The 17,418-nt window shown below is 34.8% G+C and overlaps 1 protein-coding gene across 2 annotated transcripts in view; it reads left to right on the forward strand.

The window, feature by feature from the left end:
- The window catches only part of LOC142348338 (uncharacterized), a 111,446-nt gene that overhangs the window by 48,402 nt on the left and 45,626 nt on the right, over positions 1-17,418 (forward strand). For both annotated transcript variants that reach the window (XM_075399648.1, XM_075399649.1), the window contains one exon: positions 7,562-7,713. In XM_075399648.1, the coding sequence (XP_075255763.1) occupies positions 7,562-7,713 (152 nt within the window). The remainder of the gene's footprint in view (positions 1-7,561; positions 7,714-17,418) is intronic.

Below are 17,418 nucleotides of genomic sequence, written 5' to 3' on the forward strand. Positions count from 1 at the left end.
AAGTTGGCCCTAATGCTAGAGGGCATTAAGGCTTGTAGAGCCTTTTGGTTTACTAGACTCTAAATATGCGATTCAATGAAACTGTTTTGGGTGACATAATTTTGGGATGTGAAGGGCGGTTGTTAGAGTTTGACCCCCCAAACTTCATTTCTCCCGCATCACCCCTGCACATGTTCCACCCGTAACCCAGAATACTCGACCGTCTCTCCCTTCGTAAAATCTTAGGTTTTCGTCAAAACATTTAGATATCTTCATTCTCTCGTAGGTTAATGAACAAAGTTTCTGCTTAAAAGTTTAAGTTATTTTTTTCTGGGGTACAGTCAGCCCAATCATTGGACTGGTAAACTCAACGAGCAACAAGATGTGAGGCTTGAAATTTGATTTTAAAATGTTGCAAATTTTGAACAAATTAGTTCTGTTTTCCATAGATATATGGAGGTACTATTTGAAATTAATTGTTACTGACTTTCGAGTTTTTTGTAGCTTAATCATCTAGCGATTTTGAAATAATTTCTTTTGAGATTTTAATAATGTAATTTTTAAAAAAACTTTGTTCAAGAATACGTGAAATGGGATATGCAAGTTCTCGGATATGTATTCAGTTACTCTCAAACGAAGATAACAATTATGTTAGTCCTATTGGTCTTTCATGCGATTTTTCGCTTGACCAATTTTTTGTCTGACACATTTGACTTTTCGTCTTCAGGAACGGGATAGACAGGTAGCGCCCAGAGGGCATTAAGTTCTCTTAGAGTATTTCTGCTCACTAGTCTCCATGCGATTCACAGAAACTGTTTTGGAGACTTGTACTTATGTTGTGAAAGCGGTTATTATAGAATGAGCCACCCTCAATCCCCGCCCCTGCACATCGTTCACGGCCGTAAGGGCCCTGTTCAGCTAAAAACCTCTCCCCCCTCAACTGTCGCCCCCCCCCTCCCTCCTCCCCCTGTGCACCCCCCCCCCCCGCTGCACTCACCTCACGCCACTTCAGTTAGGCTGAAGCTAGCCTCACTAAACCGTAGCTAGCTACTGACAAAACCAACCGCTCGCCGGTCGTTTGAGAGCAATTCGTCCGAACCTAGTCGGCAATGTTTTTGGATATTGTGTTCTTTTTATTTATCAAATATTTATGTTTTGTACTTGACAAAGAATTTTTCAGGTACTCTGCCCGTCTACATTTTCGATTTCACTAAAGTGAGGTTTTCAAAACCCTCATTTTTAAAAAAAAATGTCTGTTGATAGCTGTCAGTAAAGATTTTTAACCAGTTTCTGTAAGCCTGACCTCAATTCTGGCCGGTCATTTTTTTCAGTTTTTTAACTCGTGATTGAGCAAAGCTGGAGCTAAAGCCGGCCTTTCACAAATTGCGTCCTCGGAACGTTTTTAAAATATTTCCTAGCATCGGAAGGAGTGAAAGATTTCTCGAAGTGGTTATATTTTTTATGCAACTTTTTCTCTGACCAGTTTGTTTTTTTTTCGGTAGTTTGTAAAATGTGATAAAGCCTGAGGGCGTTAAATCGTTGTGCAGCTTGATTTTTTCCAGTCTGCAAGTGTACTGTCACTGAAACTGCTGAAGAGGTTTATAAGTTCATAATGTAAAAATAATTTTTCGTAACGTTAGGACCTTGAACATTTACCCTCGCCATGTTTTTCCCACACAGAAAAGATATTTCCACTCAACTTAAGCTAGCTGCTGCCAAAGCATCCCTGGGACAGTCGTTTATGAACAATATCCGACTTCAGTTGGTTGCTATTGAAATTTGGTGTATCAGGTTTTCTTTAGTTTGAAAAACTTTAATTAATTGTCCAGCTTTTTGCGTTTTGTTTTATTGCTGACAGAACGAAGCACCCGAAGGAGGACGATCAACTGAAGGCTTTGGAAATGGTTTCGGTTTATGGTTTTTTTGCTTCCTTTGTTCAGTTGGGAACGCTAAGTTTTGATGTTGAACATTTTCTTTCCAAATTTGTATGAAACGCTTGCATCAATATTTATCAGCTTCAAAGCTTGAAAGTTTAATTTTTGTATTTTAATTATCACTGCCAAATTGTTAGCTGTGTGTAGCTAGGTTGCTTTGATTTTTTGTTTCGTGTTCCTCTGAAGGACGGTCATTTCAAAATTAATATCAGCTGTCAGCTTCTCAACTGCTATTATTTAGGCGCTCTTCTTTTTTTAAGTTTGCTTTACATTGCGTTTTTCGTTTTACATAAGTAACAATTTTGACGCTTGACTTCTGACTTATTTCACTCACTGTTTCAACTGAATGGATTTTAAATTCTTTCACGCATTGAATTATACAATGCAGTGATTACGTTCAAAACCAAAAGAGCAAAATCAAAAGATTAAAAGAAATTGTATAAGCATATAAAGCCCGGTCATTGTCTTAGTGCATTGGGTTATCAAAGTTCATTAGCGATTGCTAACTGGCATTAGTATTACGCTTAATAGCGTTCAATTTAGCAGCTGAATTAAGTGTAATTTTAGAATCTCACCGAATTTGCAGAATTTGCACGCCAAAAAATTTGACTTAGAGAAATTCTGTCAATTTCTATCTCTTATTTTTTTCCTTTTCTGTTTCAATCCCAATGTTTGTCAAGCGGGTCAAAGGCGGCTGTTTTCAGACAATTCGCCGGCTGTGTTTTCAATGGCTGCTATAGTAATAGCTGAGCAGAGCTATTATTGGCCTTTGTTTTTTAATTTGTCAATTTTTCGTTGTTTGCGTTTGTGTCTCGCTCTGTTTAAAATAGTTTTTAATTGCTCTCGATCGAAGTTTGAAGCAATTATTGTAAATATGTTGTCCGTTCTTATGCGAAATTATCGCTTGACGGGGTTTTTTGACTTTTCGAGTGACTTTTGCGCCCTTGACTTTTTTCGTTTTGGGTTATCTAAAATTCTCGGTCTTTCGCAATTTCATGTGGCTGAACTCAATTAGCGGCAATTCACTAATAAGAGTCAAATGATAAGTGCGCCAAAATTGGTGTCACTTTTTTCATGTTAAATTTCATTAGTGGTTATAATGGTATATTATAACCTCTAATGACGTCATTTGAAGCGCCCTTAGCGATTTAAGTTCTCCCTCCCCTCCCCCCCCCCCCCCAACTGAAGCAGGCTGCAATAGATTAGAGCAATTCTTCCGACGCTAGTCAGTTATGTTTGTTTATTAATTCGGCTAGTTTTTACTGAGCTATATGCGTGATGTCATTTTTCACTCTTTATAGAACCAGTTTGTTGGGTAATTTGCTTGAACAATTCTTTAGCCAACGATGACTTACTCTCAAAGTTAATTTTGCGCTAATTGGTTTTTGTTTTCTTTAATAGGAATCAAAATCAAGTTAGGAAATCCCACCTCAATGATCTGTCTATAGCTCTTCAATTGTGTCGTTCCTCTCATTGCTCTAACACCACTTTAGTGGGGGACGGAACTATGTGCTAAACTGGATTTTTTGATCAGTCAATTTTCGCTGATTAGTATATTAATCGGAAGAAGTTTTGAGTGGTATCATTTGAAGGCTCGTCAAGCGCCGATTATCAAATTGAAAAGATGTCTTTGAACTTCGCTGTTTTCGAGGTTTTATCGGTGTTTGAATTTTTGCGAACATCTCAGCCTCATTTCCCCTGTTTTGTTCAGTTTTCAAAATTTGATAAATTTTGCACAATATATGAAAAAATTAACAATCGTGTTATTGGTTTTTGGTTCGCAGGTAAGCAAGAGTTGCTAAATTGTTTGAACTGACTCCTTAAGTTAAAATTTTCGCTGAATTTTTAGAAAAATTCAGCATTTTCTTGAACATTGGCATCAAATATGCTTCTTTAGCCCCCTCTGTCAGAGTTTGCCGGCAGTCAAGGCAAAAATTGCTAACAAAATCTTTCTTTACCCGGATGAGGGTTGTTTTGTAATCAGGTTTTTTAGAAAGTGTTCTGGAACTAACAGTTTGTCGGCCTTTCGCTATTTTATAATGATGTTTATCAAAAATATATTTGTTTTTGGTATTTTATCTGTTTAAAAAATATATCTGTGGTGCAACTATTTGGGATTTTTACGTTTTAGCAGCCGGGCAACGATAGCAAGACCACTTTTGGCCTCATCGTGAATTTTTATCTTTGTTAAAATATCATTGTTTCGGGGTTCTGTGCTTTTGAAAATACTTTTGCAATTTTTTTCATCCCAATTACGGACAAGTCTGTTTTCATTCAGAAGTTAATTATTAATAGGTTCCTGTAATGTTCAAATCAGACACAATGAACAAATACTACGATTTCCAAGTAAAGCTTGTGGTTTCTATGGCTCCGACAGAGCTGCAAGCTGTGTTATTATTTTTTTAGCCTTGATACTTTGTCATTAAATAAAAGTATAACTCTCCATCTAATGGTTTTTCTGTGAACTATTCAATGATTATTAGCCGCCCTCATCTTCTCAGCCGGCTATTATAGCGCTCCTATTTTTTTACAATCCAAGAATTGGATTGTATTGGTGCTCTGTCTTTTTTTTTATTTTTGTAAGATGTTTTCACACCTGTTTTCATGACTTTGAGCTTTCAAAACGGGATAAACAGGTAAGGCACAGCGGGCATCAAGTTTCATTAGAGGCCCTCGTTTAGTAGTTCCTCAAGTACTCAGAGTGGTGAAGCTACTGGGAAGGCCGTAATTCAAGGTTAAAAGGTCATTTTTGGGAGTTTTTGAGCCTAAAATAATGAAATTTTTAGCAGTTTTTCGTCATTTATGGATCTTTTGTTAGACCAGTCTGAAATTGAGGTTTATAAAAGTTGTTAAAGGTCCTTTGCAAGACGTAATTGCTTTTTACGGCCTGTTTAAGCGCTATATCTATTGCTACTCCAAACATAAACACGGTATTTTATACTAACTTATTCAAATTGTTTGAAAATTTTTGTCATTTTTTGAGTTGTTTCAGACTTTGATGTCAAAAAAGCTCCTCTGGGGTTTAATAATAGGTTATTGCATAGTTTCGATTGGTAATGAAGTGGTTTTAAACATTTTAACTTCATGAATTCTACCAACTTTTTTAAATTAAACTTGTTTTTTTTTTCAAATTTTCTGACATTTATTGTCATTATTCAAGTTTTCCAGCCCCAGGGCAAGCCTCATCTAGGGTTTGCTAACAGTTTACTGAAAATATTTGTTGGCCATGGAATGGTATTCAACATTTTAATATCTTTTACCAATTTTTTGATAGTTGCGATTTTTTTCTTTACATTTTTGAAATTTTTATTTAGTGGCAGGGAACCTCCTATAGGGTTTGCTAGTATGTTACTACATAGTTTCTAGGGGCAATAAAATAGTTTTCAATTTTTTAATTTTGTAATTGTAGGGAATTTTTTAAATAAAGCTTGCAATTTAAAATTTTCGATTTTCAATTTTTCCGATTTTTTTTTGTCATTCTCTGAGTTTAACTGTCTTTACTGGCCAACGAAAGATGAATCTAAATGATGTAGATGGTGTACAAGACAGAACTCCACAGTCAAAAAAATGTTTGATCGTTGTTATAGCCCTATTTTTGGTAAATTTTCTCTTAGTTTTTTGATGCATTTGTCATATTTGTCCAATTTATCTACTTTTAGTGGCAGATTCATCTTTTTCAAGGTTTTTGCGTGAGTTAATGAGTTTTTTGAAATGAGTCATAAATGGCCTTCAAGTTTAAAGCTTCAAGGGTTTAAGCAATGGTCGTTTTTTTGGTTAGTTTGTTTGGTTCTTTTAGTTTCTCAACTTTTGAGATTTTGTGTTGTTGGCTGGGATTGTTCAATTGATCTGCTGGTCGGGTTCATTAGATCTGTTTTTCATTCAATTACTTGGATTGTATTTCAGGACTTGTCATGCTATGTTTTTTTACTTCGTCGAATAAAAAAAATGTTTCGCTTTACCTCATTTTGCCCCCTTTTCAGCATTTTGCGTGAAATCTTTTTGACTTCTCTAGGCTAGTTTCTCTCTTCTCTCATTCTGCTAAAAGTGATTTTGAACATCAGTTGCTCAGCAAAGCAATTCAAAATGAACAGAGTCAGTATAAAAAATTGAAGTCAGAAGTAGAAACGGGATAAACCCATAAAGCCCAATTTTAGATGCCCGCTATTTGAACGTCGTTCCTATAAGTCTTAGTTACCATCTCTAATGCTTATTGGTATTGATAGTAGCCCCTGTAGCCTCTCTCTATGAAACAGAAGTACGTTATGTTCAACTACGAAATGCAATAAAAAAATCGGATTTAAAAAATGTTTTTGTACAAAAATCTTTTTTTAATATCTTCTATTCTTTCAATCCCAATCATGCTTATTGGAATCAACGGCGGCTATTTTCCGGCAATCTGCCGGGTATGTTTTCTGTCGACACCCAATGGTTCTTGTCTTTGAATCTATTTCTTTTACAAATATGATAGATTTTTTAATCTTTGCCAGATTTTAACGTTCTTTCTGTCAATCTATAGGTTAGTCTCGTTAATGACCGTTACCGTGGTCTCTTTTGTGAACCAAAAATTAACATGTGTAGAGATTATGTTTAATATTGGCGCTCTTATGACTTTGAGTATATTTGTTAGAAATAATATATCAGTGAGTTTATAAACTTTGCCACCTTCTTAACTTTATTTCTCGCAACTTGTAGCTTTGTTCTCTTTTTGACATGTTAATTTGGGTAACACCAAATAATAATCTATTCGCGGATTTATTCTTTTTATAATGGTTCCTTCGATACTATAAGTTTTCATTAAAAAACTGATTTGTGAATATTTGGCTGTATTTATAGTTCTTCCTCTGTCAGTTGTCACAATTTCATTTGAACCACAGGTCCCAGTGCTGATGAATGGAGATTCAGCTGAACACAAATTGCACACAAAACTTTGCAATGGATAGCATGAGGTTTTAATTGTTCTCGAATTTCGCATTTAATTGATTGCATTTCGTCGTATGACGTATTCTGTATAATGACAGTTGGCAATGGCTTTCTAAGGACTTGTTTTTTCCTTCAGTGAACTGTTGATGGTTTGTATGACTTAAGAAGTTTTTAGATTTTAAAAACATGAAATTATTTTGAACTTTTTCCGTCTACTTTTTGTCAGCTTATAACTTAGCCTCATTAATGACAGTTGCCATCCACATTTCGTGAAATAAACACTAATAATCTATACTAGTTCTGTGTTTTTCAACCAATTTTTTTACTTTGGCAAAAACATGTGCTTTTGATACTGGTCAATTGTTGAATATATTTTCCTTTTGCTGTCATCTTTTGCACATCGCCCCTTTAGAAACCTTTTTAAAGTTTTGAATCAAGCAATATAAATTAATTTTGGGGAACTGTTCATATATTTTCACATTCTTTGTGATCCGTTCTGTATCTATCCAGCTGTTTTCTGTTCTCAAATAGTTTGATTCATAAAACAGAAACAGCATTTTGGCCATGTTTTGGATATCTAAGGAAGAGTAACACTCAGTTTCCCATAGTAAATTCTATGTTTCTGTAAATAAAAAGTAAATGGTAGTTAATACTCTCTTGAGTCGTATTGTAAAAAATCTGATTACTTTTGGGTTACTGAATATCACTCTTGCTCCTTTTTTGTGTAGGTTTGGAGCACAAGGGAGCCTGCAATAGAGTGAGACAGTCAAAAGTGGATTCAGATGCTTACATAGTCGCCTCCTGGTCCAGCAATGCTGTCGTGTCTCTCTACAACGTCACCAAAACCATCAGACAACTCGACCCCTCAATCAGCAAATACGTACGTCTTCAAATTCAGGGAAAAACAGTTTATTATCGAAATGCATGTCTCTACATGTTAAGATGAACTAGTTTGATATTGCAGATCTTACTCCCTAACAGAAAACTACACCCGAGCAATTTTCACAATGCCCTGTTATAGCCAAATTTTTTATCTGAATTTTAAACAGGGTCTGTAGACGAAAAACATCCGATGAGTGTTGTTTAATGGCCGCGTCAGCTAATCAGTCGGTTTAACTTTTTATAAAACCAAGTAAGATTAAATGGTATTGGTGCTCTGTTATTCAAGATGTCCTCGCACATTATTTGTTGACTTCGATAAAAGGTACAAACTGCTAAAACTCGATGGCCTTTTGTTGCTTCATATAACCTCTGAATAATAGTCAGTGTGCGAAAAATGCCGGTGAAACATAAAATCGAATTGGAAAGAGCAGTTTCTGAATTTTCTGTGGCTCGAGTGGTCACTTCGATAAAATCGAAGTGGAAAGAGCAGTTTCTGAAGTTTCTGTGGCTCGAGTGTTTATTAATAGCCGCCCTCATCTTCTCAGCCGGCTATTATAGCGCTCCTATTTTTACAATTCAAAGAATTTGAATTGTATTGGGGCGCTGTCTTTTTTTTTAAGATCTGTTCACACATTTTCATGATTTTTGAAGTCAAATTGGAGTAGTGATTTTGGTCACGCCGAAACAGGAAATGGAGCGAAAAAGCGAGTGGTTTTGCGGCGTGAATTTTTTTCGCTCTAATTTTAAAGTAGAGTGAGAAAACGGTGTTTGAACAAAAATTCGCTTTCTCGCTAGTGGTTTTTTGTTGACATGCGGCAATTTCACTCTGATTTTTACTGTTTTTTCGATTTTTTGGATCGGATTTTGTTTCTAAATGGTTTTCCCAATTCATTCACAGCTCATTCTAGACCTAGTTTTTTGTTTGAATTAATTTTTCATTTCTCGCTAGTGGTTTTTTCGGTTCACATGCGGCATTTTGACATTGATTTTCTGTTTTTTTCTTATTTTTTTATCTGTTTTTTTTTCTAAAATGGTTTTCTCAATTCACTCATAGTCCATTCTAAGTCTAGTTTTTCTGTTTAGTCAATGAAAATTCTTTGAATTGTACGTCAGGACTTGTCCTGCTATGTTTTTTTTTAAGATCTGTTCACACATTTTCATGATTTTTGAAGTCAAATCGGAGTAGTGATTTTGGTCACGCCGAAACAGGAAATAGAGCGAAAAAGCGAGTGGTTTTGCGGCGTGAATTTTTTTCGCTCTAATTTTAAAGTAGAGTGCGAAAATGGTGTTTGAACAAAATTTATGTTTCTCGGTAGTGGGTTTTTGTTCACATGCGGCAATTTCACTCTGATTTTTACTGTTATTTCGATTATTTGGATCGGATTTTTTTCTAACTGGTTTTCCCAATTCATTCACAGCTCATTCTAGACCTAGTTTTTTCTTTGAATTAATTTTTCATTTCTCGCTAGTGGTTTTTTCGGTTCACATGCGGCATTTTGACATTGATTTTCTGTTTTTTCTTATTTTTTTATCTGTTTTTTTTTCTAAAATGGTTTTCTCAATTCACTCATAGTCCATTCTAAGTCTAGTTTTTCTGTTTAGTCAATGAAAATTCTTTGAATTGTACGTCAGGACTTGTCCTGCTATGTTTTTTTTTGATTTTTGAAGTCAAATCGGAGTAGTGATTTTGGTCACGCCGAAACAGGAAATGGAGCGAAAAAGCGAGTGGTTTTGCGGCGTGAATTTTTTTCGCTCTAATTTTAAAGTAGAGTGCGAAAATGGTGTTTGAACAAAATTTATGTTTCTCGGTAGTGGTTTTTTGTTCACATGCGGCAATTGCACTCTGATTTTTACTGTTATTTCGATTATTTGGATCGGATTTTTTTCTAAATGGTTTTCCCAATCCATTCACAGCTCATTCTAGGCCTAGTTTTTTGTTTGAATTAAATTTTCATTTCTCGCTAGTGGTTTATTTTGTTCACATGCGGCATTTTGACATTGATTTTTTTTTCTTATTTTTCGATCTGATTTTTTTAAAATTGTTTTCTCAATTCACTCATAGTCCATTCTAGGTCTGGTTTTTCTGTTTAGTCAATGAAAATTCTTTGAATTGTACGTCAGGACTTGTCCTGCTATGTTTTTTCACTTCGTCGAATAAAAAAATGTTTCGCTTTACCTCATTTTGCCGCCTTTTCAACATTTTGCGTGTAATCTTTTTGACTTCTCTAGGCTAGTTTCTCTCTTCTCTCATTCTGCTGAAAGTGATTTTGAACATCAGGTGCTCAGCAAAGCAATTCAAAATGAACAGAGTCAGTATTAAAAATTGAAATCAGAAATAGAAACGGGATAAACCCATAAAGCCCAATTTTAGATGCACGCTATTTGAACGTCGTTCCTATAAGACTTAGTTACCATCTCTAATGCTTATTGGTATTGGTAGTAGCCCCTGTAGCCTCTCACTGAGAAACAGAAGTACGTTATGTTCAACTACGAAATGCCATCAAAATAAATCGGACTTAAAAAATGTTTTCGTACAAAAATCTTTTTTTTTCAATATCTTCTATTCTTTCAATCCCAATCATGCTTATTGGAATCAACGGCGGCTATTTTCCGGCAATCTGCCGGGTATGTTTTTCGGTGGCTCGAATGGTTAATTTTTAGCTACATGATAATTTTGAGAACAAAAAACCTTTTTACATTTTTCCCTTTTAGCCTATAATGAAGTCACCAATCAGGATTGTTATTTTGTAGTTTTTCAAGTGAAGGTGGTTTCTCTTGAAGGAACATCAGGAAAACAGAAGACCGAACAACTGTGGTTGATGCTAATGCATTACTCTGAGAGTGAACAAGAAAATTTTCTATGAAAAAATTGTTGCTAAACGAGAGAAATTTTTTGAGCACGTGCGTCATTTTCGAAGCATTTTTTTAATTTTAACCAAATTTTTTCGGGAAAAGTGATGTCCCTAAAACATATTGAAATGTAAATGTACGTTAAATCGTAAGAATTTAAGAAGCAATATTTGGCCAATTTGAGATTTCATTGCTCCAAAATTTTTTAGCTAATATATTAGTCTGGTGGTTTTTATAAATTTTTTGACGGGATTAATGAGTAACGCCCGGAAGGCATTAATGTCTTTTAGAGTCTTCTCTTATTATGTAATTTGCTGAATCTGTTTTGGAGACCTAAATTTTGGTGTGAAGATAGGTTCTTAGAGGTTGAACACCCCGCCGCGCTCACCCACGGCCCCTCAGTTACTAGATTTAGCTAACCTACCTAAACCGTAGCTACCTACTGATGAAGGCAACCGCTCGCCAGTCGCTTGAAAGAAATTCAGTAAATTTTAGTCGGTTATGTTTTGTTTTGCTTTGGGCAAGCGTTTAGTTTCTTTGATGTCCGTTTAACATTTTTTGACAAAGAGAATTGGCTGAATGCAGTCAATTTTTTGCTTATATTTTCTTTTTCTGTGGAGTTTTCTGTCTATTTGGTATGTTTTTCTGTTTCAAAATTGCTGTAAACGTACAGTCAACAATTTTTAATTGCTCTCAAACGAAGTTTGTAGCAATTATATTAGTCCTGTCGGTCTTTTTTTTATGCGATTTTTCGCTTGACCAATTTTTCGTCTGACGCTTTTGACTTTTCGTCCTCAAAAACGGGATAAACAGGTAGCGCCCAGCGGGCATTAAGTGCTCTTAGAGCCTTTTAGCTCTATTTCAGCTCAAACAGTTTTGGAGTCTTATACTTATGGTGTAAACAGCGGTTCTTAGAGGTTAAAGACCCCCACCCCCCCCCCCACAATGCTGACCCCCCCCCACTATTGCCCCCCACCGCCCTGTTGCCCCCCCCACCCCCCAACCGACTGTCGCCACCCCCATCGGCACCCCCGTGCGCCCTCCCCCCACCCGTGGCTAGCTACTGACGAACAACCGCTAGCTAAAAACGCAAATTTATACTAATTTTTAGAATTTTTTTCAAGATTTTTGAAAATTTTTGTCAGTTTTTTAAGTTTTTTCAGCCCTAGCAGCCCTAGGTGTCAAGGAATCCACTCTAGGATTTGATAATAGGTTATTGAATAGTTTCTAGTTGTAATAGAATGGTTTCAACATTTCAACACTGCGAATTTTTTGTATTTTTTTTGATAAATTTTGCAAATTTTTTCAATGTTTTTGAAAGTTTTTGTCGTTTTTTAGGTTTATCCAGCCTCAAGAGCCAAGGAACTTCCTCGAGGGTTTAATAATAGGTTACTATGTAGTTTCTAGAAGTAATGGAATCTTTTTCAAGATTTAAACATCACGAATTCTGGCATTTTTTTGGTAAAAATTGCTATATTTTTAAAATTTTTTGACATATATTTTCATTATTCACGATTTTTCAGCCTCAGGGTTCAGACAACCTCCTGAAGCGTTTGATAATACGTTGCTGCCTAGTTTCTAGTGGTAATAGAATGTTTTTCAACATTTGAACATCACGATTTTTAGCAATTGTTGGATAAAACTTGAATTTTTTTCAAATTTTTCAAAATTTTTGTCATTATCTAAGTTCTTCCAGCCCCAAGAAACCTCGTATAGGCTTTGATAATAGGTTACTGAACAATTTTTATTGCGATAGAATAGTTTTGAACTGTTTAATATCACAAATTTTATCGATTTTTTAATAAAACTTTTGTAGAACTGATTTTTTCATTTTTTTTGAAATTTTTGTCATTTTATTTGCATTTTTTGAGTCCTTTTTTGAATTTAACGATTAATACTGGCCAACGAAGCTTTTTAATTTTTACAGATGGGTTACATGACAAAAATCCAGAGGCAAAAAATGTTCTTTGAACATTTTCGTCACTGCGAAATGTGGAAAGTTTTCTTCTGAATTTTGCACTTTCAGTTTTTTATATGATTTAGTTTTTAACAAGGCTAGAATCTCATGGAAAAAATTTCTAGCTCTCTCTCTTTCTCTCTCTCTGTGTGTGTGTGTTGTTTGGCGTTTCTTTCCTTCTCTTTTTCGCTCACGTTTTACCTCGCTCTCTCTCTCTCTCTCTCTCTCTCTCCTTAACACTTTTGTTGACTTCAGCGGCTGTTATGTGGCGTGATAATATCGTCTATTACCCTAGCCTCACGCCTCTTCAATCAAGCGAAAGCTAACCTCACTAAACAGTGGCTAGGTGCTGACAACCGCCTGCCGGTCGTTTGAGAGCAATTCGCCCGACGTTAGCCGGTTATGTTTTGTTTTTTGAAGCAAATGAAACAAATTCAAATAATTTTGCATATGTTTTCTTTTTATGACTTGGCCTCAAACGAAGTTTGTTGCAATTATATTAATCCTGTTGTTTTTTATGCGATTTTTCGCTTGAGCAATTTTCCGTCTGACTCATTTGACTTTTCGTCCTAAAAACAGGATATAAAGGTAGCGCTCAGCGGGAATCGAGCGGGAATAAAGGCCCGGAACCGCATATACTAGTGCTTCAACTGCTTTGTGTGGTTAAACTATCGGGAAGGCCGTAGTTTATTGGCAAAAAGTCATTTTTAATTTTTTGAGCCCAAAATGTTGCCTTTTTTCGTGTTCCTTCGTCATGTTTCAAATTTTTGATGGACCGGTCTACAGTTGAGGATGGTTAAAATTTATCAGGGTCTTTTGTAAGAAATACGTACTTTTTATGACCATTTTAAGAGCTACATGTTTTGTAAATCCAAACAAAAACACGCAAATTTATACAATTTTTGAAAATTTGGTGTCTTTTAGAATTCTTCAGCCTTGTGTCAAATAACCTCCTCTAGGGTTTGATAATAGATTACTTCATATTTTCTAGTGGTAATGGAATGGTTTCCCACACTTGAACATCACGATTTTTTTTTTATTTTTCAGCCAGTGGCCAGAAAACCTCCTTAAACTTTTGACAATATGTTACTGAAATTGTTCAACTTCTTAATATAACAAATTTTAGCAATTTTTTCATAAAACTTGCAATTTTTTTTAAGTTTTGTGAAAATTTTCCTCATTTTTTAGGTTTCTTCAGCCTCAAAAGCCAAGGAAACTCCTCTAGGGTTTGATAATCAGTTACTGAATTTTTTCTAAATGCAATGAAATGTTTTTCAAGCTTTTAATATTACGATCTTTTTAAATTCTTTAAACTTCTCTTTTTAAATTTCTATATTCTCAAGAGCCGCGCAAACTCCTCTAGGGTTTGATAATAGGTCTCCGTATGGGTTCTAGATGTAGTGGAATGTTATTCAAGACTTTAACATCACGCATTTTTTCAAAATTTTGACAAAAATTGGAATTTTGTTCAATTTTTTTGACATTTTTTTGTCATTCAGGTTTTTTTTAGCTTCATGGGTCAGAAAGTCTCCTTATGTGTTTGATAATACGGTACAGCAATGTTTTTCGGCCATGAAATAGTTCTCACATTTTTAGTATCAAGTTTTAGCAATTTTTGATAAAACATGCAATTTTTTTTCAAGTTTTTCAAAAAATTTCCTTATTTTTTAGGTTTCTTCAGCCTCAAGAGCCAGGGAAACTCATCTAGGGTTTGAAGATCAGTTACTGCATTTTTTCTAAATTTATTGAAATTTTTTTAAGATTTGAATATTACGAATTTATGCAACTTTTAAAAAAAATTGTTTGCAACTTTTTCAACTTTTTTGTATTTTTTTTTTATTAACCGGCAACGGGGGCCCAGGGACCTCCTCAGAGGCTTGATTAAAAGCTGCTGCATAGTTTCTAGAGTAATTGGATTCGATATCATTATTTTAATGACTAGAACTTTAGCATTTTTCTTTGATAAAATCTAAATTTTTTTCGATTTTTTGATAAAATTTAACTTCAAATTTTTAGCGTTTTTTTGATGAAATGTTTTTTTTCGAATTTCTCCAAACAGGATTTTGTTTAAGTTTGCAGGTGTTTTTAAAATTTTTGAATTTTTTAATCCTTTTCTGAGCTCAACGATCATAACTGGCCAACGAAACTTTTTAAGTCTTGCCGGTGGGTTACATGACATAACAATTCCTGAGACAAAAATTGTTTTTGATTTTTTCAGTGCGAAATGTTGAAACTTTTTTTTTGAATTTTGCAGTTTCAGTTTTTATTATATATGGTTTAATTACTGACACGTCTAGAAAACTAGAAATTTTATAGAGACTTTAAACATATTTTCATAGAGACTTTAAACATATATAGAGATTTTAAACATATTTCCACATATTTCAGGGAATAGCTTGGTTTTAATGGCTTCGTAACTTTTGGCAAATTTTTCATTTTTGGCCAATCTTTTATGCTCTTTTGCTAGTCGTATGACTATTTGGACAAGTAGAGGTCTCAATGGATTCCTGTGGATGTGTTAGTGAAATTCTTCATAGCCTGTTTTGTCTCTCGAACACTCTATATCTCTCTCTCTCTCTCATCGTTTTCCTTAACACTTTTATTGATGCCGCACTTCAGCTGATATTATTGATGCCGCACTTCAGCTGATATGATAAAATGTTCGAATTTTTCCAAGAAGGATTTTTAAGTTTGCAGGTGTTTTTAAAATTTTTGAATTTTTTGTCCTTTTCTGAGCTCAACGATCATAACTGGCCAACAAAACTTTTTATGGCTTGCCGGTGGGTTACATGACATAACAATACCTGAGACAAAAATTGTTTTTGATTTTCTCAGTGCAAAATGTGGAAACTTTTTTTTTGCACTTTCAGTTTTTTATTCTAGAGAAGTGCTCATGGTTCCGTGGCCCCGAAAAAATTTTAAGTGAATTCAGAGTTTTGACTCCAATTGCTGTGCTTTTTGCAATATCATTCATTAGTCTCATTAAACAACATTCAGATAGTCTTACAAAAGATGTAACATATCTAGTGCTTTCAGTTGATACCTAATGGCTCTTTGGTTATTTCTGCCTCCAAAAAGCTTTGTTAATTTTTTAATTTTGCCACTCGTTTCTGGCAGTTTATTGCTTTGTCTCCCTAATGACTGGTCCCATCTTTTGACTGGTAAAACAAAAAGTAGTATTAGTGATTTTATTTCATCAGATGGCTTTGACTTCGATAGTAAAAAAGTTCTACAAATTTTTTAAATTTTTATGTTTGCCTATGATTTTTGGTTATATTTGGTCTCGTATCGCATTATCACATCAACCATTGGCGTTAAATGAGAGCACATTCGAACATATATAGATACGTTAAAAAATTTTTCCACATATTTAAGGGAATAGCTTGGTTTTAATGGCTTCGTAACTTTTGGCAAATTTTTCAATTTTGGCCAATCTTTTATGCTCTTTTGCTAGTCGTATGACTTTATTTGGACAAGTAGGGGTCTCAATGGATTCCTGTGGATGTGTTAGTGAACTTCATCATAGCCAGTTTTGTCTCTCGAACACTATTTCTCTCTCTCTCTCATCGTTTTCCTTAACACTTTTAATGATGCCGCACTTCAGCTGATATTATTTGGCTTGATCTCATCATCTATTACCCTCAGCTCACTCACTTCAATTAAGCTTAAGCTAGCCTCACTAAAACGTGGCTAGCTACTGACAAAGCCAACCGCTCGCTTATACTTTGAGAGCGGTTCTTCAGACGTTAGTCGGTTGTTTTTGTTGTTCAGTGCATTCAGGTCTTGTGGGTTGAGATTATTCATGGGACTAGCAATTTTTGCTGTTTTTTGCAAAGCAGCAGATTTTTTTCTTTGTGCTTTCTGTTATGATCTGTCGTTTTTTGTTTTTTTTCTGCTCCGACCCAACCTTAGTAGAGGGGACTATATGCTCAAGATCTATATGCTATATTTTCAGTGATTTTCGGCGGATCGGTTTGTTCTTTGTAGACAGTTGTTAGTAGTATCATTAAGAATCCCGCCAAAGGTGGAATGTCAAGTCAATTGTTTTGGATTTGCTTTACGGAGATATCGAGGTTTAAATTTTCCTGAACATATTCGGATGATTTTTTTTTGTTTTTGTGTAACCATTTTCTTCAATTTTGCGAATGTTTTTCCCTTTTTCTCTAAGATACGATAAGTTAGTTAACGAAGAGAAGTGCTCATGGTTCCGTGGCCCCGAAAAAATTTTAAGTGAATTCAGAGTTTTGACTCCAATTGCTGTGCCTTTTGCAATATCATGCATTAGTCTCATTAAACAACATTCAGATAGTCTTACAAAAGATGTAACATATCTAGTGCTTTCAGTTGATACCTAATGGCTCTTTGGTTATTTCTGCCTCCAAAAAACTTTGTTAGTTTTTTAATTTTGCCAATCGTTTCTGGCAGTTTGTTGCTTTGTCTCCCTTATGACTGGTCCCATCTTTTTTCTAGTAAAACAAAAAGTAATATTAGTGATTTTATTTCATCAGATGGCTTTGACTTCGATAGTAAAAAAGTTCTACAAATTTTTCAAATTTTTATATGTTTCCCTATGATTTTTGGTTATATTTGGTCTCGTATCGCATTATCACATCAACCATTGGCGTTAAATGAGAGCCCATTCGAACATATAGATACTTTTAAAAAATTTTCCACATATTTCAGGGAATAGCTTGGTTTTAATGGCTTCGTAACTTTTGGCAAATTTTTCAATTTTGGCCAATCTTTATGCTCTTTTGCTAGTCGTATGACTTTATTTGGACAAGTAGAGGTCTCAATGGATTCCTGTGGATGTGTTAGTGAACTTCTTCATAGCCAGTTTTGTCTCTCGAACACTATCTCTCTCTCTCTCTCTCTCATCGTTTTCCTTAACACTTT

This window comes from Convolutriloba macropyga, chromosome 10 (assembly GCF_964194025.1).
Source record: "Convolutriloba macropyga chromosome 10, txConMacr16.3, whole genome shotgun sequence".
Lineage (NCBI taxonomy): Eukaryota > Metazoa > Xenacoelomorpha > Acoela > Convolutidae > Convolutriloba > Convolutriloba macropyga.